We start from the raw sequence: 24008 nt of genomic DNA, 5'->3' as shown, positions 1-24008 counted from the left end.
CATTCAGAGATGAATTAGTGCCTATCCTTCACAAACTCTTCCAAAAAATTGAGAAGGAAGGGACAATACCAAACATGTTCTATGAAGTCAACATACACTAATACCAAAACCGAACAAGGACAACACAAAAATGGAAAACTACAGGCCAATCTCCCTAATGAACACTGATGCAAAAATCCTCAATAAAATTTTAGCTACCAGAATCCAACAATGTATCCATAAGATAATTCACTACGACCAAGTAGGATTCATGCCAGGGACACAAGGATGGTTCAACATCCGAAAATCAATCAACGTTATCAACAAAAAGAAATATAAAAACCATATGATAATATCAATAGATGCTGAGAAAGCTTTTGACAAGCACAACACCCATTCATGATAAAAGCCCTTGAAATTCTTGGGATACAAGGAACATACCTTAACATCATAAAGGCCATATATGACAAGCCAACAGCCAGTATCATTCTCAATGGTGAAAAGCTGAAAGCATTTCCATTAAGATCTGGAACAAGACAAGGATGTCCACTCTCACCACTGCTTTTCAATATAATACTAGAAGTCCTAGCCAGAGCAATAAGACAAGAGAAAGACATACAAGGAATCCAAATAGGAAAAGAAGTCAAACTATCACTATTTGCAGATAATATGATAAATACATAGAGAACCCCAAAAACTCCACAGAAAAACTAATTCAACTCATCAATCAGTTCAGTAAAGTGGCAGGATACAAAATCAACACGCAAAAGTCAGTAGCCTTCCTATTCACAAACAATAAATCTGAAGAAGAAGAAATAAAAAATCTATCCCTTTTATTATCAAAACAAAAAAAAATCAAATACTTGGGGAATAAATCTAACAAAAGAGGTAAAGGACCTATACAAAGAAAACTATAAAACACTGTTAAAAGAAATAGAGGAAGACAAAAAGAAATGGAAAGACATCCCCTGCTCATGGATTGGAAGAATAAACATTATTAAAATGGCCATCCTACCAAAAGCAATATACAGATTCAATGCTATTCCAATCAAAATTTCAATGTCATTCTTCAAAGAAATACAACAATTATTGATGAAATTCATATGGAATCACCAAAAACCCCGAATAGCCAAAGCTCTCCTGAAAAAAAAAGAAGGGAATGGAGGTATCACACGCCCAGAGTTCAAACTATACTACAAAGCCATAATCATCAAAACTGCATGGTATTGGAATAAGAACAGACTCAGAGACCAATGGAATCAAATAGAAAATCCAGAAGTAAACCCACAGATTTATGGTCAACTAATATTTGACAAAGGAGCAAAGAATATGCACTGGAACAAAGAAAGTTTTTTCAATAAATGGTGCTGGGAAAACTGGGTTGCTACATGCAAAAGAAAGAAGCTTGACCACTACCTCACCCCATACACAAAAATCAACTCAAAATGGATTAAAGAACTAGACATAAGACCTGAAACCATAAAATACATAGAAGGAAATATAGGCGAAACACTACGTGATATGCACATCAAAGACATCTTACAGTCACATCACCCAAAGCAGTGATAGTTCAGGCAAAGATAAACAGCTGGGACTACATCAAATTAAAGAGCTTCTGCACAGCAAAAGAGACAACAACAAAAACAAAGAGAAACCCCACCAACTGGGAGAACATTTTTGCACACAACACTAATTATAAAGGACTGATCACAAAAATCTGCAAAGAGCTGATGAGACTCAACAACAACAAAGAAAATAATCCAGTCAAAAATGGGCAGAAGAGCTAAAAAAGAAACTTCTCTGAAGAGGAAATGCAAATGGCCAACAGGTATATAAAAAAATGTTCAACATCACTTGTAATCAGGGAAATGCAAATCAAAACTACCATGAGATACCGTCTGACACCAGTGAGAATGGCACATATTAAAAAAACTAGCAACAACAAATGTTGGCGAGGGTGTGGAGAAAAAGGAACTCTCCTGCACTGTTGGTGGGAGTGCAAACTGGTCCAACCACTATGGAGAGCTGTGTGGAGATTTCTGGACCTACTAAACATAGAGCTTCCATATGATCCAGCAATTCCACTCCTAGGTATTTACACAAAGGACACAGAAACATCAATTCCAAAGAGCACCTGCACCCCTATGTTTATAGCAGCACTGTTTACAATAGCTCAGCATTGGAAACAACCCCAATGTCCAAAAATAGATGACTGGATCAAGAAGATGTGGTACATATACACCATGGAATATTACTCAGCATTCAAAAAAGATAAACACATGCAATTTGCAGCAACATGGATGGCGCTGGAAGGGATCATGCTCAGCGAAATAAGCCAGAAAGAAAAAGAAAAAGACCGGATGGTCTCACTCATAGCAGCAATCTAGAAAACTTAAATAAGGGACCAGGAAAATGAATAACTATAAGAAAGTGAAAATCAAAAATCAACAAACAACTATAAACCAGAGACACTCTAAGGGGGGTGAGGTGCGGGGAGGGGAGGGATTGGGATCAAAATAAGGAGGTTGCAATTGTATGGGGAATATAAAAATAAAATTTATTTTAAAAAAAGGCTGTGGGCAAGAGATAGAAAAGGAGGTGAAGATATCGTGGAAACAGTTGATTTAAGAGGAGGCAGGTGGAGCGTGACACAGAGGATAAAGGACTCCCTGCATCTGGACATGTCACAGGTCAGACCCTTATTTCCTTCTCCTTATAGGTAGGGCCTATACCTCCTCCTCTTGCTACCAACTCTTCTTTCCCTACTTAATCCATTCTGCATAATTGGCCAGTTTAGTAATTTCATGCTACCTTTGATCATGTAATGCCTAACACCCAGAATATTTTGGCCACCTCACCCCACCAGTCCTGCCTGAGCCTGCCATGGTGGCTCATCTCTGCTCTGCTCAACACAAGATATCTGCTTAGATAGGACATTTGCCTTGGTGTCTGCACTCAAGCCACCTACCTGCAGGTTGCAGGAGACAAGACCTGGGTTTTGACAATTCTTATGCCTGTGGTGGCAGCTCTCACAGTGTGGCTTTGCCTGAGGTGTTCAGTGGCTCCTGGTCACATGGTCTCTCTACAGCTGCACATACCCAACAGCTTACCAGACATAGGGTTTGTTCATATTCTCTGAATGTCTCAAACCTGACATGACTACCATTTTACTCCTCTTCAGTTTGCTTCTCTCCCTGTGTTTTCTATTTCAGTAAAAGACATCAGCATCTGCCCAGCCTTGTAATCCCTGGGAATCAAGCTTAACCAACCCCTCCTCTTTCTCATCCCACCCTTATCAAGCTAGGGGTACACCGGGGAGTAAAATCAGCCTTGTCTCCTGCCCTATGGAGTTTACAGCGTGGCCCTGTACATTGCCTTGCTAGTTCTTATTAAATGGATAAATGGCTGAAGCACAAAATCAAGCCCTGGCTAAGTGCCCATCTCCAGGAGTCCTCCCTTATGGTGCAGTGACCTTTGGGCGGGGGGAGATCTGATGCCAGTCAACATCTAGCATCATAGAATCAATGGCTTAGAGATGAAAAAATGAGACAGTGCCAAGGTTTGGGTGAGACAAGAATAGGTCTATTTTGAAGGGGGGGCGTGGTTCTGGAAGGAGAAGAGACCCTGCTTCAGTGCGTGTCTGCCCTGGGACTCAGAGGGCGCAGGCGCTGACATGTCCAGGGGAGGAGGGGGGAGAAAGCGGAGTCAGGGACAGACACAGTCGGTCAGGTGTGGGCTGGTGCTTGTTCTCACGCTCACCTTGTGGAAAGAAGAAAGCTGGGAGCCAGTACCTTGCAGGACATCCCTCAGAGAAACAGCCGTTCGCATCATCAGCACACTGGGGCAGCTTCCTGGATGGTGGGGGAGCAGCCTTCCATATCGAGTTTAATCTCATGTACCTGTTGGAAGGAAGACCCCAGGCTGCAGCGGGTAAGGGTCAGATATCCTCAGCAGTTTCCTCTACTCTCTCCTACGTTCCTCCTTTCCTTTTCACCTCAAGCTCTCCCCAGCTCTGGACCCATGTCCTGTACTTTAATGGAAACCAACTCCAGCTATGGTTTTAAGGGGCCTCTGAGATCATAAAAGGCTGGGGAACAGGGATGTTGATATTCCAGTGGGAGTCGTGGCTGGGCCGTGTGGAAACCTGTGGGCTGTTTTCAAGTTACTGACTTCTCCAAAAGGATATCTAATTGCACTCATAGTTAGATGGCACAAAAGGCTGATTCACACAGACTTTGGAACCAGCTTTTCTGGGTTCAGATCTCAATTCTGCCACTTTATAGTCAAGTTACTTCATGTTTTTGTGCCTCATTTTCTTCATCTCTAAAACGAGGGTGGTGACAAATGGCAGGACTCGCTTCAAACATACGGTTACTATAAGAATGAAGTGAGTTAGTATGAGCAAACACACTGCAAAATGTTGCACACACTTTCAGGTACTCACAAAATATTAACTACTCTCACATCTTTCAAATTATTTTCTGTGAGGTAGTAAAACCACCAAAAAATTACATGTTGGTAATATTTATTTTCTTTCATATTTTCCTCTGCTACCTTCACAGAACTCAATAAAGAATAATGGAGAGAGACATGTGTGGGATTCTGGTTCTATCCCTGACTCTCAGGGGAGGTGACCTTGGATGAGGCTCTCAACTTCTTAGGCCTCCATTTCCTCATCCTAATGTCAAGCTAAGGATCCATTCCTTGCTTAATCCACAGTGGCAGTGAGAACCCAAAAAAGTCCAAGCATGGGAAATCATGCTGCAAAATGGTAAATGCTAAGCAAAAGTAAGGATTTAACATAAAGCACTTTCATTCCTACCGATGATAGATTGCAGTGTAAGCCATTTTGGCCCAGGTATTGAAGAAATTCACTCGTTGGATGAGATCATCAACCCAGGAACTCAGGGGCTTACATGACTTGTAGGCATACTTCTGTTGGGATTTAGAGAGAGACACATCATTTTCTTTAGATTTGTCTTTGGCATCACTAGGGCATATCTGAGAACTTTGGTAACAGACTCAATTGTCAGAGTGAAAAAAACTTGGCAGGAGGAAGTCATTTCCATCAAATCATCATGCTGTATACTTTAAATATATTCAATTACATTATTCAACTATTCCTCAGTGAAGTTTTATTGTTTTTTTTTTTAATTCTATTTATTTGTTGCAAGGGAAGAAGAGGAAAAAAAAAACAAAACAACACAACTCCTCTGCAGGCCTCAGTCTCCTTTTCTTATAAACAGCCTTCTGGAAGAAGTTCATTGATCCTTCTTCCCTAATCCTGCTCACTTCCAAACCCATGGCCTTTCAGCGATTTCATCAGGTCCTTGTGTTGGTCGTGATGTCATCCTACCTTATCCCACCTGCACCTCTCCTGTTTGCCTTATTTGCATTTTCTGTAGTTCTCCACTCCTCCTCTCTTGCCTTGGTTTCTGTGACCACATGCATCCCAACTTCCAATTCTCTGATTCTTTCAAGGCGTCAATAGGCCTTTCTTCTCTTTTGGTTGATGTTGCCTTGGATCCCTTCTGTCCTCTTCTCTTCCTACTTTATATTCCTTTTCCCAATGCTAACCCATGGCTGGTCTGTCTAGGCCACTGATATAAAAATCTTGCTTTGCAGCCTGTACTTTTAATACATCTCTCTTCAGTAGGTCCACTGGAGGCCCCTCTAATTCCTCAGATTCTGTGTGCCCAGGACAGGATGGCATCACCTGCCCTCACACAGCGTCTGTCTCTGTCCAGCCCATGTTTGCATGGCACTGCACCCACATGTCCAAGCTGACAGTTCTATCTGGATAATTTTAGCTCTTGTTACTGTTGGGTATGCCCTTGTCTCGGCCATCAGCATCCCAGAGGGCCATATTCTCTCAACCTAACGTTGAATCCCAGGTCTTACCCAAGTGGGCTTTCTCAGCAGCTCAGAAAGCCTCTCTGTTCCTCAGCTTCCAAATCTGTATAAAAGCATTGAAGGGATATATCCCTAAGTTTCCTTCAAACTCTACAATCTCATGATTGTAAATGTGTGAAGACTGCAGACTCCACAGCTCATTTTTTTTCAGCAGTTTTCACTCAGTTTTAAAGAATTAACAATTGTTATTGCTCTTTTTTTTTAAGATTTTATTTATTCATGCATACAAGAAACAGGGTATAGGCCAGATGTGCGGGAGGGTGAGAGGATTCACCAGAGACAAAGCAGGAAACAGAACAGGCAGACTGACTGAAATACACTGCTGAGAGGAGTAGAGGAAGAGGTAGGAGAGGTCTGCTGCGCCATGTGGGTATCTCACCAGCTGGCCGGGATCGAACCCACACTGCAGAGGCTGCAGACAGCTTCACAGTGCTGCACTCAAGCCCCTGTACCACCAGGGAGGCCCTGTTATTGCTCTTTTAACCTCTATAATTCCTACATTTTTTTTTAAAAAAAGCTATACACAATATACCATTTAAAGTGTACATTCAATATTTTCAGTATATTTACTGAGTTGTGCAAGCATTATTATCAATTCTGGAAAATTTTCATCACTTCAAAATAAAACATGCCACACCTTTTAGCATCACTTCTCAAGCCTGCTGTCAAACTCAGCCCATGCCAACCGCTAATCTACTTTCTACTCTATGGATTTGTCTACTGTGGACATTTCAATGTTTGTGTTTTTACAAATTGGTTTTTACAAATTTCAGTGTTTGTGTTTTTACAAATTGGTTTTTACAAATTGGTTTGTAAAGGGTATGGCCTTGTAATCATTTCTTTTTGTTTTGTTTGTATGCTTTGTGTTTTTTTATTTAGAAGGTGTTCCAATTTTCTGCTACAAAACAATATATTATCATCATCAAAATATGAAAAGATCAAAAAGCAAAAGGCAAAAATAGAAATCACTCATAATTTTATCACCCTAAGGAAATCTTTTATTTTCGTATGCATTTTCTTTCAACTCTCTCTGCTCTCCCTCTCTCTCTCCCCTTACCCCCATTGATTTTCCTTATCTGCAGTAGTTATATTCCATAAAGTTGATTGAAAATGACATTTTTCTGAAAGTAAAAAAAATAACAATATATCTTTTTTTTCTTTTCTTAATTTTATTTTTATATTCCCCATACAATTGCAACCCCCCCATTCTGACCCCAATCCCTCCCCTCCCGACCCTCACCCCCCAAAAAGTGTCTCTGGTTCATAGTTTTTTGTTGATTTTGATTTTCACTTTCTTATAGTTATTCATTTTCCTGGTCCCTTATTTAAGTTTTCTAGATTCCTGCTATGAGTGAGACCATCCGGTATTTTTCTTTTTCTTTTTGGCTTATTTCGCTGAGCATGATCCCTCCCAGCGCCATCCATGTTGCTGCAAATTGCATGTGTTTATCTTTTTTGAATGCTGAGTAATATTCCATGGTGTATATGTACCACATCTTCTTGATCCAGTCATCTATTTTTGGGCATTTGGGCTGTTTCCAAAGCTGAGCTATTGTAAACAGTGCTGCTATAAACATAGGGGTGCAGGTGCTCTTTGGAATTGATGTTTCTGTGTCCTTTGGGTAAACACCTAGGAGTGGAATTGCTGGATCATATGGACGCTCTATGTTTAGTAGGTCCCAAAATCTCCACACAGCTCTCCATAGTGGTTGGACCAGTTTGTACTCCCACCAACAGTGCAGGAGAGTTCCTTTTTCTCCACAACCTCGCCAACATTTGTTGTTGCTAGTTTTTTTAATATGTGCCATTCTCACTGGTGTCAGATGGTATCTCATGGTAGTTTTGATTTGCATTTCCCTGATTACAAGTGATGTTGAACATTTTTTCATATGCCTGTTGGCCATTTGCATTTCCTCTTCAGAGAAGTTTCTTTTTAGCTCTTCTGCCCATTTTTTTGACGGGATTATTTTCTTTGTTGTTGCTGAGTCTCATCAGCTCTTTGCAGATTTTTGTGATCAGTCCTTTATCATTAGTGTTGTGTGCAAAAATGTTCTCCCAGTTGGTGGGGTTTCTCTTTGTTTTTATTAAAAATAACAATATATCTTAAGGATCTTTCCCTATCAGCATATACCTCACTACTGTATCATAATTTAGCTAGCCAGATTCCCATGAATTCAAGTTGTTTTCAGCTTGATGGTATTATATACATTTCTATGATAAACCTCTTTATTTAAGTAATTGCCAAATTGCCTCCTAAGAGGTTATATTGACATGCATGTACTCACTCCAATCATGTCAGCATCTTTTAATGGTTACATAATATTTCATCATGAGACTAGACCATTGTGACCTTATCCCTTCCCTGAAACTAGAACATTTATTTCAATCAATCAAACAAATAGGAAAGAATCATTGCTTACCAGCCACAATGCTGGCATCCTCATATCAAGGAAAGAGTTATATATTTCCTCTAGTTCTTGGGTCAGGATGATCATTCCTTTCATAGCAAGTTGAAGGTCATTCAAAGATTTATGTATAATAAATAATAACTTATCAAAGCGTCCAATTTCTTGGCTCAAAAGGGTCAGTAAGACACAATGGACTAGGGGGTCATAGCCTAGATTAAAAAAGAGATAAGTTGATGATGTTTGGACAGAGGCATATCCATGTTCCCTGCCTCCCCACCCCCATGAGGGGCAGAGGTGAGCAGCGAGGGGTAGCTTGAGACATAGGGAGGGGAGACATCTGGAGAGAGACAGAGAGAGACATGTGGAGAAGGAGGAAGGGCCTGCTTGCTTCTCAGCTTTGGACTTGAACCAGGGACTTGGAGGACTTGGAGCAGAGACACATAGAGACACCAGCAAGGGACATGTGGGTGAAAGGCACGTGCAGAGGCTGCCAGTGGCAGCTGTTATTTGTATTTGTACTTTGGTTTTGCTCCTTTTGTCCCGGCCTTGCCTGGCCCCTTTCACTCCTTTTCTGTGGTTCCCCTCCAGAAGGTGCCTGCACCGTGTGGCGACCTTTCAGGCCTCAGTGGACCCATTTCAGGCCAAATCTGTTTGGCTGGGTATTTACACAGCAGGGGGTGGGTAACTTTGGGTGTTTTATTGGGAAACTATTATCCTTTCTTCTCTTTCTATGCACAAAAATTGGAGTAAAGATCTTTTACACTGAGATTCGCTTTTCTTTGTGACAGAGATGGCCAGACCCCTTCAAAACTTGCAAGTTTGAGAGTTCTGGAGCCCCTAGGTGAGCCCACTAACAATATTTTTCTAATGAAATGAAGTTTTGCATGTAGAGATAGAGGTACTGGAAATTAACAAAACCTTATGTATCTAGACTGGGAGTTAGACACACTTGCACAAAGGCCAGTGGAGGCCATTCTTTGGGGGCCATCCTTTTCTATCACAACTTCTTAACTCTCCCAGTGCAACGTGAATATCTAGTGTGACTACACAGACATTATGTAAACAAATAAGCGTGGTTGTATTTCAATAATGCTTTACTGGTGGGCACGCAAATGTGAATTTTATATAATATTTATGTATTATAAAATATTTTTCTTTTGATGTTTTTCAACCACTGAGAATAGAAGAAGTATTCTGGCTTGCAGGCTGGGACAAAACAAATGGTGTTCTGGGTTTGGTCAAGTCTGAGTTTGGTCAAGTCTGAGTTTGCCAACCACTGATCCAGACTTAACAATATTAACTATTTTCATAGTTGACCAACTAAGTGTTGGTCAACATTTAGTTCCAAAATGAATATTTTTCAAAGGGTTGAAATATGAACACTCAAGTTCTACCTGGCAAACTGGTACAACCCAACACGTTAGTCCCTGAGCGCTGGGCCTGGGGCCAGCTCTGGGCAACCAGACTCACACTGGCCTGCCCTCCCTTCTCTTATTTCCTCAGGGTCCAGAGGTCTCCCATCAGAGGACCCATCTACACCTCCCCGCCCGAAATGCTGTTCTCACAGGCAGGGAGGACAAGAGAGCAGGGACGTAGAAATCAGAGTTGCGCCTTTCTAGTTCGCTATAATTATTATTTCTTCACGGTTAGTCTTGGGGCCATGCCTCCCTCCCCACAAAACAAAACCAAAAAAACCTTCTGGCATTATTTTCTCCTCTGCTCCCCATCCCCAACTTGGACAAAGAAGGAGATGGCGGAGATCTAGTTCTCCAATTCACCTCGGCCTCTTTGTCCTGTCTCTACTCTTCCTCTCTCCTGATGCCAGAGGCCTTCCCTAAGGAAGATGAGGGGAGGGGGTAAGCTCACGGCCACACTGACCTTTGAGATGCTTACTAAGAGACTCCCAGATGGGGCCGGACATGATGCCCTTCAAGGTGCTCTGGGTGCCACCACAGTTGTCCTCTACACACCGCGGCAGCCGCTTTTGTAAGTCAGATAAAATTTCCATCACAAATTCATTATCGTTCTTCTCTTCACTGCAAAGAAATCAAGAGAAGAAAGAGAAACAAATCTGTCCAATCTGGGAGGACCCTCTAATTAGGTCCTATAAAGTCTTTTTTTTTAATTTATGCATATGTAGGGTAAATGATTTTCAGGCTTCTCTGCCCTCCCACCATTAGGATTGCCCTGCCTGATGGGACACCTGCATTTTGTTACATTCTTATAAGTTGTGTTGTTTGACTTCTGTGAGCCCTGGCTGTAGTATTGAGATAGTCACAGAGAGAAGCAGAGGCAGGAGAGAGGAGAGGAAAGAAGCCCAGAGAAGCCCAGAGGGAAGACTTGCTGGGGGCTTGGAGGCCTACCGACCTCCTGGCCCCCCAGAACCCCTATACCTGTCGTGTACCTGGTTGATGCATTACATGTAAAAGCTCAATAAAAGCCTGAGAAAGCCACCGAAGGCTCCAGGACTCTCCTTTACCTGGTCTGCTCAAATCATAAAGAACCTGCCCTGAGCCCATCCTGCCCCTACAGTATACAAAAACTGGGGTACAGGCCAGAGGTGAGGGAAGTGAGAGAATTCACCAGAAACAGAGTGGGGAACAGAACAGGCAGACTGACTGAAATACACTGCTGAGGGGAGCAGCAGGCAAGACAGGAGAGGTCTGCTGCATCATGTGGGTTGCTACCTGGCCAGGAATTGAACTCAGCTGCAGAGGCTGCAGATAGCTTCATAGTGCTGTGCTTAACTCTGTGTGCCACCAGGGAGGCACCTATAGGGTCTTATGGAGGCTATGGTGTTTATTTTACAGGTAAAAACTGTCCATTGCACTTCAGACATCTGCAAGGAAATAAGTATTTTTTAAAGTTTTCTTTGGATTTCTTTGTGAAATAGCCTTTATCTGAATGCATGAAGGAAATGTGAAGATGGAAATGAAGAGGAGGAGACAAGCAGACCAAGCATGTTAAGTGGGCTTATAGGTTATCCAACTGTTTGTCAAGTTCCTCTGTGTTCACACAAGGGTCTCTTGATCGCACTGAGAGAGTGATGATGGGGCAGAGAGTGTGCACCAGTCAGGTTGTGATATTAAACAATTGAGATTCTATATTTTTAGACTGTATGTTGAGTTTATTTTGGACTATCTTTTTCTATAAGTTCAATACTGTATCCTTTCAAATAAATGTTTGATAATTTTCAAGTTACAATTTTTCCCAGGGAGTTCTTTACCTGGTCGTGAGGCTGGAAGTGACAGTTCTTGGTTGCATGGCAATGAGATTGTCAATGAACTTCTGGGCCTGGACCTTCCTGACATTCCCTGTGGCCTCAGGGTGCATTCCTAAGAGCTCAGGAGGGTCATCGTCAGGTAAGGAGTGGATAATACGCATGCAATCCTCTATGCTTGCAGACTGTGACACTGGCTGACATATCTGAAAATTTAAGCCCTTTTTAAATTTTTGCCTTGGGAGATGTGCGCTTTCAGTAATAGGTGAACACAATGCTTTCCCATGAAATTTGACACAAAAGGTGGATTTTGGAAGCTTTAAAACATTTTAAGTCAAATTATTTCATTCTCTTCCTATCAGTCTGATTCTGTGGCTGCTTGACTAGTAGAATGTAGAACAAAGATTTTGTATCATTTTCTGGTCCTAGACTGGGGGAGGGGAGGGAGGGGAAGAAGAGAAATGCATTGTTCATATGGCCAGGAAAGTGAGTAGTGGTAACTTTCTTGATTATCCTCAAGCAAAACTGATGTATTAATGAGGACCACAGAGAAACATCAGGTAACAATGTCATTGATTTAAAAAAATACATATATCTTCTGAAGAAGCTAGGATTATGATGAGCAGGAAGAGCTGGAAAGTTCAAATTGTCATAAAAAGCCAGTGTTTAAAGCAGCTAAATAACTGAAATATGTGACTTCAGAACACAAGTCTGCCAATGGTATTTTCTGCTGTATGGTACAGTACACTTTATTCATGTATGCACATTTAATGCAACAACCTGTACACAAAAGCTTTTCTGGCAATTTAAAAGATTTTCAAGGGTAATTTTATCTTATGAGCTAAATTTAGTCTCTAAACCTAAAATGTTACTTAAACAGACTTTTAAATGGAATTAAATCTTAATAACTCATAGCTTTCCCCAACTTAGCAAATATATTCAAAGGATATAATTTAAGTCTTCTTGTTGACTCAACAGACTGTTCTATAGATCTTACAAATGAATCTTCCTAAAATATCACTTTCACCATTTCATCTCTCCATCCAGCAGTCTCCACAGATGACCTGGATATGACCTCTGTTCCTTTGATCACTCAGGGCCCACAATCAACTTACAACAATCACACAGTGAAACTGCTTGCTTCCTTACCATTCATTCATCTCTCTTGTGTAAGCTCCCACCCATCAAAACTGGAGTCAAGTCCAGCCTCCACACTCCCAGGGCAGAGGTCTACAGAATTTGTTTCCTCCACTAGCTACCATCAGCCAAGGCACAACTGTTGATATCTTACCAGGGGTTTTTGTGCCACTAAGGTGGAGTTCCCTGCAGGACAGACACTGTGTGGGAAGAGGCAGCAGGGAAGGGACAAAAGAAGATACAGTTTCATCTTTTTGCATGAGGTAGGGGCAAAACTGAGTCTCAGCTCTGCGCACATGGTGCATGAGCTTGCCCCCTGTCTGTCACTGGGGATAACATCTTTTTTTTTTTTTTTTAAGATTTATTTATTTGTTCATACAAGAACTGGGGTACAGGCCAGAGTTGCAGGGGGTGAGAGGATTCACCAGAGACAGACTGGGGAACAGAACAGGCAGATCTACTGAAATACACTGCTGAGGGGAACAGTGGGCAGGTCAGGAGAGGTCTGCTGTGCTATATGGGTAGCTCTCTGGCTAGGGATTGAACTCGTGCTGCTGTGGCTGCAGCGAACATCACAGATTGCATCTTAACCTCTTGTGCCACCAGGGAGGCCCCTGAGGATAACATCTTTTTCACATGGCTGCTGTGAGCATTAAATAAGAAGGACATGGAAATTCATGGCAGGAAATAGTTGAACAGAGCTTGCTCTGCTCCCTGGGACTTTGTATTTGTATACTACTCCGGGTTCTCAGAGAACATCAAGCATTTCTTCACCATCCTTTTTATTAACTGCCCAACATAATGCTGTATCTAATAGAGTGATGGCAACTCATAATGAAAATTAATATGACATGAAAAGTGAATGTTGGGATTGTAATACAGGTTTAAAAATAATTCAATAATGGTGAGTTGAAAATAATCAAATAGATAAGAAAATAGATCCCCTCTTACCTCGTCACTAGAGAAACTGAAGCTATCTTTCAACACTTCGGGATTAAAAAATTTGTAAAGAAGGGTGTTTAGACACCGCTGGTCCCAGCAGTCGGTGACCCAGCCACCGTAGATCACCTCCCCAAACAGGTAGCGCAGCGTCTTCCAAGGCACCGTGGGGTGTGTGCTCAGCGTATTTCCCAGCAGCTTGATGGCGACCTTTAGGAAACACACTCATTTTTATTTCATTGTGTTTGTAATTGACATTGATGTTTTAACATAAAATCAACAACTCTCAAATGGCTCTTTAAAAATAGATGAACATAGCAGGAGGAATAAAAACATTAGGATACACATTTCTAACCATTAATTCTTCATTAGTTGTTGATCCAACATGTAACTTCTTAATTATTATTTCAAATAGACAAAACGAGTATGTGGTGCTGAACTCAAAACGTACAAAAGGATAAACAAGGGCAAGTACGTTCTCACCTAAGCATCCTCCAGCCAGCAGATCCCTACCCCGGAGGCCACTCCTGTGAGCAATTTCTTGGGCACCTTCCCAGACAAAGGATGTGACTATATGCACACAGATGGATTTTACCACTGTCTGCTCCTCTCTTCCCTCTGGCACTCACCAATCTCTCATCTCTCTTGTCCTCGCTACTTTTCATCTTCTTTATTTTCCTGTCTTCCTTTCCTCCACAAATGCAAATTTTATCAATTTTGAAATCTCTCTATTAGGGTTCTCATGAAAACTGCATTGAGGAGTCTCCTTGGTGGAGCCAGGTTTAAGTCACAGTGCTATTAAGTTATTGCTAGCCACTGCAGCACGAGTTCGATCCCCAGTCAGGGAGCTACCCACATGGCACAGCAGACCTCTCCTGTCTTGCCCACTGCTCCCCTCAGCAGTGTATTTCAGTCAATCTGCCTGTTCTGTTCCCTACTCTGTGTCTAGTGAATTCTCTCATCCCCCACACCTCTGGCCTGTACCCCAGTTCTTGTATGTATAAATAAATGAAATTTAAAAATAAAAGAATTGCTTGTTGAATAATATTCCATTGTGTATATATGCCACATCTTCTTGATCCAGTTATCTATTTTTGGGCATTTGGGTTGCTTCCAGGTTTTACCTATTGTAAATAGTGCTGCCCATTCACAGCAACGTGGATGGAACCAGAAGGCACTATGCTCAGTGAAATAAGCCAGAAGGAAGAAGAAAAATATCGGATGGTTTCACTTATAGAAGGAATATAGGAGACCCAAATAAGACATCAGTGTAAAAAAATTATAACAGTACAAAACACAACAAAGCAAAAATGGACAATTATAAACCAGAGACATCTTGCAGGGGAGGAGAAGGGAGAGGGATGAGAGGGAGGGATGGAAGAGCACAGGGGACTGAGGTGATGGTGCACAGGTGCCTTGGGGAAGGAAACTCTATGGGGACTACACCTGAGGGGGTGGGGGAAGCAATTATTGTTCAAAAATGAACAATGGTGTAAAAATTAAAAATAAAATTAAAAAAAATATAAAATAAAATTCAAAAAAAGAATTGCATTGAATTTGACTAGCAAATTTTGTAGAATTGATACTTTATACTGTGGGAAATCTCCCCATTCAAGAGCATCTGATATATTTATTTAGAGAAGTCAGGATTTTTTAAATATTATTTTATTTTATACAATTCGTACATCATTTTTCATTTTTGCACACAGTCAGGATTTTAAAAAAAGAGGTGTGGAAACAGACTACCTCCCCTATTGACTTACAGCTTGGGTAAGTTCCTTAGTGTTCTGTGCCTTTATTTCCTTATCTTAAAATGAAGATAATTACAACATAAGGTTGTTGTGAAAAATAAATAATTCGTATAAGTAATTGGAAAATTTTAAGTTTTCCACAAAAGTTCTTTTTCCTCTACTAATTTACAAGAACACATACATTTCTTGTTACATTTGTTCCTGAAAATTTAAATTTTATCATTATTGTAAATATGCTTTGTTTTCTCTCCTTCCATTTCTAAGTGTTTATTGATAGAAGTCATTGGTTTCTATAAGTTCATATTTTATCCAGCTACTTTTATAAATTCTCTAATTAATCGTAGTAATTAAAACAACTTTCTAGATACAAGATTACATCATTGACAAGTTTCTCTCTTCTTATCCTATCTTTTATCACATTGTATAGAGATGTACTAGGTTCCTGTTTGTATCTTACTGTCACTTACTTTACTTACTGTTATGTCTGCTTTCAAGATTCTACACTTACCTCCAAGTCTGAGAAGCTAAACTCATAAGCAATATTCCAGCCCCACGTGCCATAATGTTTTCTTTCGTTGATCAGAGCATTGAAAAAACACAAGCTGAATAAAAGTTTTTTCCACCATGGTCCACAGTTAGGTTTTTCGAATATCTCTTCCGATACTACTGTACTCCCATTGTGCCCAAACGTCTGCAGCAAATTGTTTTTCAATCTCTGAGGATTTTCCACTGCGATCTTTTAAACAAATTGTGAATAAAAATCAGCTGTGAGCACAGAGGCAGGCACCGAGACTAGAGGGGTCTCTGCATAGCACTGACAAAAGCATTAGCTGAGGATGTAAGCATTTTTTTTAAAAGATTTATCAATTTTTATACAAGAACGGGGGTACAAGCCAGATGCGCAGGACGGTGAAAGGATTCACCAGAGACAGAGCAGGGAGCAGAACAGGCAGACTGACGAAATACACTGCTGAGGGGAGCAGCGGGCAAGACAGGAGAGGTCTGCTAGCCATGTGGGACCCTCACAGGCCGGTGGGGATCGAACCGGCGCTACAGAGGCTGCTCGCAGCTTCACAGCGCGGTGTTCAACTGCCTGCGCCACCAGGGGAGGCCCACAAGATGTAAGCATTTTTAAGATTCAGTGGCAAATCAAAAATCTTGTGTTAGTCTTCCTTTGTTTGAAAACTTCTGTGAAAGGAGTGTACCAGATTTCTTTTGTTCCAAGTCATATATTAAAATGAGAATAACATTGTCATTAAAAGCACTTTGATTCCCTCTAAGTATAGAGTTGTGAAAACACAAAATTTTAGGAAGTCTGACAGTGAGAGTTACTGTAGTCTAAACTTTGAATTAGAGTTGTGGGTGAAACAGAGCCAGACCACGTGGCCTCAGCGAGGCAGCTGATACAGGAAGTGTCAAGTCACAGGAAACAGAGGACTACGGAATCAATGGAAGTATTAGTCATCACTTATATTAATGAGAGTAGTAATTAAAAATCCTTTGGTTGCCTTTTTAAATGGAATAGTTCAAGTGAGGAGGGACTGAAGGTTAAGTAGGGGAAAGAATTAACTGGCAGGCATTTTTAAAAGTTTGGTTGTTGAGTCTGAAACTATGAAGTGTAAGAAATATTATTTACTTGAATAATGACATATACATACATGAGTACATTCAATATATAAAAATTGGGTGTATATGACCTATATGTATTGTATGTATATATGTATGTGTGGAGACATACATGTGATACTTGATTCTGTGTGTGTATGTGTGTGTTTGTGCATGAACATGAGATTTCAGGATCAGTAACAGTAAATGTGTTTGGGTCAATATACAGTATCAACTGGGAGGAGCAGGGGGAAGCTCATTTCTTTGTTTCCTAAGAGTGAAGTTGAATTATTCTCAGGCTGGGGAAGGATCCTGTTGGGAAACTGCCCTATCCACCTGACTACCTCTATCTCACCTGCTTCTGTCGATGCTGGAAGTGTGTATGTGCTCATGTGTCTGGGCACAGCCATCTGTCTGTGCCATGGTCAGTGTTCTTTTCTATTAGGGTTCCATTTTTTGGTCAACTGGACATTTGTGTAACAGAAGTGACCAAGTCTTAGTGTTTATTCAGACTCAATGAAGGATATAAGTAGAAGTCATAGATAATAGTGAATGAGGACTTTGCAGTTAATAATTTCAACCTTCCCCAATGCACCAGTGCACCATCACCTCGGTCCCCTGTGCTCCTCCCTCCCTCCCTCTGATCCCTCTCCCACCTCCTCCCCTGCAGGATGTCTCTGATTTATAATTGTCTGTTTTTGCTTTGTTCTGTTTTGTACTGGTATTATTTTTTTTACACTGAAGTCTTATTTGGTTCCCCTATATTCCTGCTATAATTGAAACCATCCGATATTTTTCTTTTTCCGATGCACTGGTACATTGGTGAAGGAAACTCTATGGGGACTAACCTGAGGGTGTGGAGAAGCAAATATGGTTTAAAAATGAACAATGATGTAAAAAATTAAAAAAAAATTAATATAAAAAAAAGCTAGTGGAGGGGCCTCCCCAGTGGCGCAGCGGTTGGGCGCTGGGTTGCGAGGCTACCCTCAGCCTCTGCAGTGCCTGTTCGATCCCTGGCCTCTGGGTGAGGGTCCCATATGGTGCGCAGACCTCTCCTGCCGCCCGCTGCTCCCCTCAGCAGTGTACTTCGTCAGTCTGCCTGTTCTACTCCCTGCTCTGGCTCTGGTGAATTCTCGCACCCTCCCGTGCTTCTAACTGTACCTGGTGCTTGTATAAATAAATAAATCTTAAAAAAAAAAAAAGCTGGTGGAGCAACCAAAAAAAAATAATAATTTCAACCTGCTCTTTAAACCCCTTCTAGAGAACTAGTGAACTATAAAATGGTTAGAGCGAGCAGAGATAGGAAAAATAAGAAGCAAGGGGCAACACAAGTGCACAAATTCTATATTCTGGTTTAGAACAGTTGGAAGACCAAGCATCCTTGTAGGAGAAAAAAAAATATTTAATAAAGCAGGGATCTTGTCTACTGCTTTAGTATCCTTCCTGGTCCATATATAGGGCTGAGCAAAGAAATTTAGCATACTAGAGCAGAAATTTAGCATTTTCTTCTTAATTTAGAATGATGAATGCAAGATGATTTATATTCCTTGTTTATCAATATTAAACCTGTTACATTTTTTCATTTAATAAAATTTTATTGATAATGAAATTGAGAGATTTTATCAATTTACAATTGATTTATAGACTCTATAAGTTTGGGGGCACATCTTCACTTCTACACATGTACAAGCTACACCTCAACAATCACCAAAGTTCCAGTGCCCTTCCTACTATAGAGATGACACCTCTAACATTCCCTTCCACCCCACTTCCCCCTTTTGGTAATGTCTATTACCTATATGTCTCACAGAGGCTAAGAGATATTTTTGTTGTGACAAATTTGTCATACTTTGTCCTTACCTTTAAACTCTTTTGAAGAATAGGAACTGGGAAAGAACGGTCTGATTTTGAGCTTAACCATAGTCTAAATTTAGGGTCGATAGTGACAGCTGGGCTATTAAATCTGCAAAACAAAATATTCATCAATATTTTAATGTGAAAAATTAAAAACATTTCCTAAGAATCATAATACTTTAATGTTTGAAGTGACCTTAGAAATCACTTAAATAGGGCCTCCCTGGTGGCACAAGGGGTTAAGTACCACACATGAAGCCATTCAAAGACTCTGTAGCACACATTTGATCCCCAACCAGCCAGTGAGCAACCCACGTGGCACAGCAGACCTCTCCTGTCTCGCCCGCTGCTCCCCTCAGCAGTGTATTTCAGTCAGTCTGTCTGTTCTGTTCCCCACTCTGTCTCTGGTGGATCCTCTCACCACCTGCATCTCTGGAGTATACCCCAGCTCTTGTATGCATAAATAAATGAATCTTTTTTTTAAAAAAAGAAATCACTTAAATAATCAAAGGTCTTATTTAGACTACTCTGATTATCTCCCGACCACTTTTGTGTTGCAGAAGGATTAGCACAAAAACCCAATAATTTTTATTTTATAAAAGCATTTTTGACCCCTCAAGTAGAAAAGTTTATGTACTCATTGCAAAGAACATAGAAAAAAATGAAAAGAGCAAAATGAAGAGTTCCCCTGGCTTTATCTATGTAAACTGAATATCAAAATAATGAGGATAGTAACAGATTTCAACTTATTAAATAAAATAGAAATCCATGAGCCCATGCAGATATAAACAAGTAATAAACAAGACAGAAAGAAAAGTTCTTTCTTCTAATAGAACATTATTTACAAATATAGCAGAATTATGCAGTTAGAAAGCCACAATTTAGCAAATAATATAAGAATAACTCAGTCAAAAAGTATCCATGGATATTGAAAGTAATGGGTGAAAATTTGACATGGGTACATGTTTTGAAAGTCATGTGTCATTTTAATGAAATCATTAGGTATCATTTTAATGAAATGGTCAAAGTTATTATCATGAATAACAGAACAGACTGACATGGTATGTTTCGTGATAAATGTATTAAGGAGACAGCACCCCTGCTGTGGTATTCCTGCCAAGACTGCATAAACTTGATCCAGCCATGAGAAAAGAGCAGACAGGCCCAAACTGATGGGCATTAGAAAACAACTGGCTTGTGCTTCTCAAAAAAACTTCAAACTTATGAAAGACAAAGACTGACTAACTCTTCTAGAATAAAAGATATTTAAGAGACATTACAGCTGAATGCAAAGAGAAATCCTGACTTAGAACTTTTTTTCTTTTTTCTTTTCTTTATTGTTTTTTTGGTTTTTTTGCAGTAAAAGATATTATTGGCACAATAGGCTACATAGGACTAAATTGGGTTGCTTGTATAATCACTAAATACACTGAAGTATTTAAGGATCAAGTAGCATCATGTTTGCAGTTTACTTTCAAATGATTCAGAAAAAAAATTACCTACATATGAAAGAAATGATAAGACCAATGCTAACAATGGGGAAGTAGAAATAAAAGTTTCAGAGGAATTTTTGAACTCTTCTAGAAACTTTTCTGTATATCTGAAGTTATTATTTTAAAATTTACAAAACCAAAAAAACAAAAGCAAAATAACAGCAGACAGAAAATTAAAAACAAAAATAATCTGCAAACTCAGTAAGAAGTTATAGTTTCCTCCACTTTCGCTCTCCCTCCGTTTCCTCCACTTTCTCTCTCCCTCCGCATCTTTCTTTTTTCCTCTCATTTTTAAAATGAATATTTTAATTGTGAATATTTTCTTTTTTTTCTGAATCTAAGAAATTTATTAAAAATCCACATTTTTCTCTCCTACTGTGGGTTTCTAGAGTGCTAGTCTTAAATATTAAAATCTTGATTTGGTAAAGAAATATGAATTTCTTTTTAGTTACATTGCGATTATATAAGAATTTTTTGTTTATTATTAATTACTGTTAGTAAAACTTTGAAACTGTTTTAAAAGTCATTTCTCTAATTTCTTTTTTTAAAACCAACCATCACTATCTATTATTCTATTGTTTCTCTCTATGTAAATACACTTTTTTTTTAATAGAGGCATGTTTTATTTATTTGTTTGTTTTGTTTATGCATGCGCTGGGTACAGTCAGAAGCGCGGGAGGGTGAGAGAATTCACCAGAGCCAGAGTGGGGAGCAGAGCAGGCAGAAGGACCGAAGTACACTGCTGAGGGGAGCAGCGAGTGGCAGGAGGGGTCTGCGCGCCATGTGGGACCCTCCTCTGGTGGCCAGGGAGCAGCTGGGGATCGAACCGGCACCGCAGAGGCCGCGGGCAGCTTCGCAACCCAGCGCTCAACCGCTGCGCCACCGGGGAGGCCCTATGTAAATACACTTTTGAAGAGTGATACAATATCCGTCTGGTCCATACTATGTCCTTAGTTTCTAGAATGATTCTTGGCAAATAATAGGTTCTCTATAAATACTTTTAGAGTGCATATGAATAAGAGACCTGGTAGAAACTATTGTATCATCCTTCTAAAATTTATATGCATTGAAATCACATAACTAAGTAGTCTTCTTCTGATGATGAAATAAATGTGAAAAAGAAAAATTATATATTTAATATAACATATTTAGTTTAATCTGCTAAAATATGAACAGAGAATGGAATAATTAGCAAAGATTTTAGAAATTTAAGTTAGGCAATTGTGTTTTGCTTTTATAATTTCCTTGAGCATGTTTACAACAAAAATAATAGCATGAAAATTGCACAATACTTTATGTGCACTACTGTCCCTATAAAGTAAAGAAGACAGAAAGGCAAGGTTGAGGGAGAAAGTATAGGGTGTAAAGGACTGAAACATTACTATTTCAACACATGGAGAACTCTTAACTCAAAGTTATAGCAACCAACTTCTTCATACTTTCACTGCAAACAAATAAGCAAAACAATATTTGTGATATGGAAATTTCTGCTTGAATAAGTGCTTTGGACCATACAGCCTTTCAGTGAATGTGTTGAGCTACAGAAAGTCAGAATAAACTCAAGATAAGCCATAAAATAAATCATCACTGAAAGGCTAGTTATGAGTTTTTGCATTCTACTGTTTGGAATCTTATAATATGACTATCAAAAACCAGGTTATAGGGGAGCCTCCCCAATGGTGCAGAAGGTTGAGTGCAGCACTGTGAAGCTGTCCGCAGCCTCTGCAGTGCAGGTTCGATTCCCAGCCAGCCAGGGAGATAACCACATGGCATGGCAGTCCTCTCCTGACTCACCCGCTGCTCCCCTCAGCAGTGTATTTCGGTCAATCTGCCTGTTCTGCTCCCTGCTCTGTCTCTGGTGAATTCTCTCACCCTCCCACGCCTCTGGCCTGTACCCCAGTTCTTGTATAAATAAAAATAAATAAAAAAAAACACAGGTTATAGATCTATACATCTGTATGTGTGTGTAGGTATATAAGTATATTTATTGAAAATGAAAATCTGATGTGAGAAAGTGATAAACCATGTGGAAAGTAAAAACTAAAGAGACCTCTGATCTAACAAAAGCTTATTTACTTAGTGTAGTTTTCAAATTCTTGGAGAAATGGAAACCCAAGGAAGAAATGGAAACCCAAGTTTCCTCTGAGTGTCCCAAAACATTATCTTATCATTGTTGAAGCACAGTATATCTTGCCATTTCCAGTTTTACCTCCCTGTTTATAATTAATATGATTACTTAGAAATAAACATAAAACTCACGATTCCACAATAGCACAAAGCCTCATCATAAATGATGCTGCAAGGTGGCAGTTCTGGAGGAAGACCCACTGTTCTGTCTCTCCTTGGGCCTTTGCGATGAGGTCTTCTGCTTTAGCTGCCTGGACATCACCAAAAGAAATCACTCTGACATGTTTCGTTGTTCCTTTTAACTCTTGTGCAAATTTCAGGAGAATATTTGTGATATCAATCTCTGTATAACAACATGGGAAGTTATATGTAGTTGTAAATTCACTTACATAGTAGAAACATTACACTTTTTAAAATTATTACCCAGAGTTCACATTTTGGCTCTGCCAGTTACTGTCGAGATGGCCTAGGATAACACAGGAATGATAACATCTCCCCACAGTGGCAACTGCTGGTTACCTTCCCCACAATCTGCTCCCTCCTCTGCAGCTAGCTGAGCTGTGACACTACTCAACATGGCTGTGAGTCCAGCTAAAATAGATCATTTTTAGCTTCTCTTCCAACTACTCATGGGCATCTAAGTTTTGAACAAGGTTTTTGTCCAATAGAATTAATTTTGAAAATGGTGAATTGTAAAGACCTACTTGATTTGGAGATGATAAAATACATTTCGCCTAGGAGAAAATATTTTGTTTTGACTTTACAGAACAAAAACAAAAAAGACATTTGCAGTTTTGAGGAACACAGCATTGGATAGTAAGGTCAATTTCTGATTGGTTGTAACATTTTTTTCTCATTAGTCAACATTCATCAAACAATTAACAAATGCAAGGGAAAAAGTCAACTTTCATATCAATGATACATGTTCAGGCAGTATTTTCTGCCCAGAAAATTAATTTCCATATTTGTGAATCTTAGAAATCGTATTCCTCTTTGTTAGCTCATATTTTTTAGAATGGTTCACTCTTAATATAGTTTAATGTTTTTAATAGGCCCCTTTCCCAAAATATTTAAAAATAAAATAGGAAAATATTTTAAACATAGAATAACTGGACACAGAACCTATTTTTCTACATCTTTTGATGAATATTGTTTATCATCTTCACTATTCAAAAACAGCTTACCAGGGGAATGAATAAGTATCAGTGGAGTTTTGGCACTAGATTCCTTATATACTTCATTCAAATTAGTTCCACTTGTATGAAGATAATGACTTCCCATTTTTTCAGTTATAAACTTTCTCACTGAATTCTCTAAACATTCTGGTCTAAGAATTTTTATCTAAAGAAGAAAATTTAAAGATTAATTTTCAAAACCACTCAAGGAAATATTCCCTATGGTAAAATGAGACAAAATGAACAAGTATTTATTATTTAGATTGCCAGAGCTTGAAGGTGCTCCTGTGTTGGGAAGTTTAATGGGAGCAAGACTATGTGCGAGAGCAAACGGCCACCACTGCTCCTGAGCCTCGACAGCCCTTTCCAGACCTGGGGCTACCTTGTTCTTCTTTCTCTCTGACACT

The 24008-nt window shown here is 39.7% G+C and overlaps 1 protein-coding gene across 1 annotated transcript in view; it reads right to left on the bottom strand.

The window, feature by feature from the left end:
• Positions 1-24008, bottom strand: part of DNAH14 (dynein axonemal heavy chain 14) — a gene marked incomplete at its 5' end in the record, with an annotated part of 230846 nt that overhangs the window by 5474 nt on the left and 201364 nt on the right. The window contains 10 exons of the mRNA XM_084254058.1: positions 3739-3878; positions 4802-4914; positions 8313-8509; positions 10179-10336; positions 11527-11837; positions 13609-13806; positions 15856-16083; positions 18813-18915; positions 22559-22769; positions 23611-23767. Of these exons, the coding sequence (XP_084110184.1) occupies positions 3739-3878; positions 4802-4914; positions 8313-8509; positions 10179-10336; positions 11527-11837; positions 13609-13806; positions 15856-16083; positions 18813-18915; positions 22559-22769; positions 23611-23767 (1816 nt within the window). The remainder of the gene's footprint in view (positions 1-3738; positions 3879-4801; positions 4915-8312; positions 8510-10178; positions 10337-11526; positions 11838-13608; positions 13807-15855; positions 16084-18812; positions 18916-22558; positions 22770-23610; positions 23768-24008) is intronic.

Source organism: Talpa europaea (genome assembly GCF_964194135.1).
Source record: "Talpa europaea genome assembly, chromosome: 14".
NCBI lineage: Eukaryota > Metazoa > Chordata > Mammalia > Eulipotyphla > Talpidae > Talpa > Talpa europaea.
This window is presented reverse-complemented; position numbering and strand designations above follow the sequence as displayed.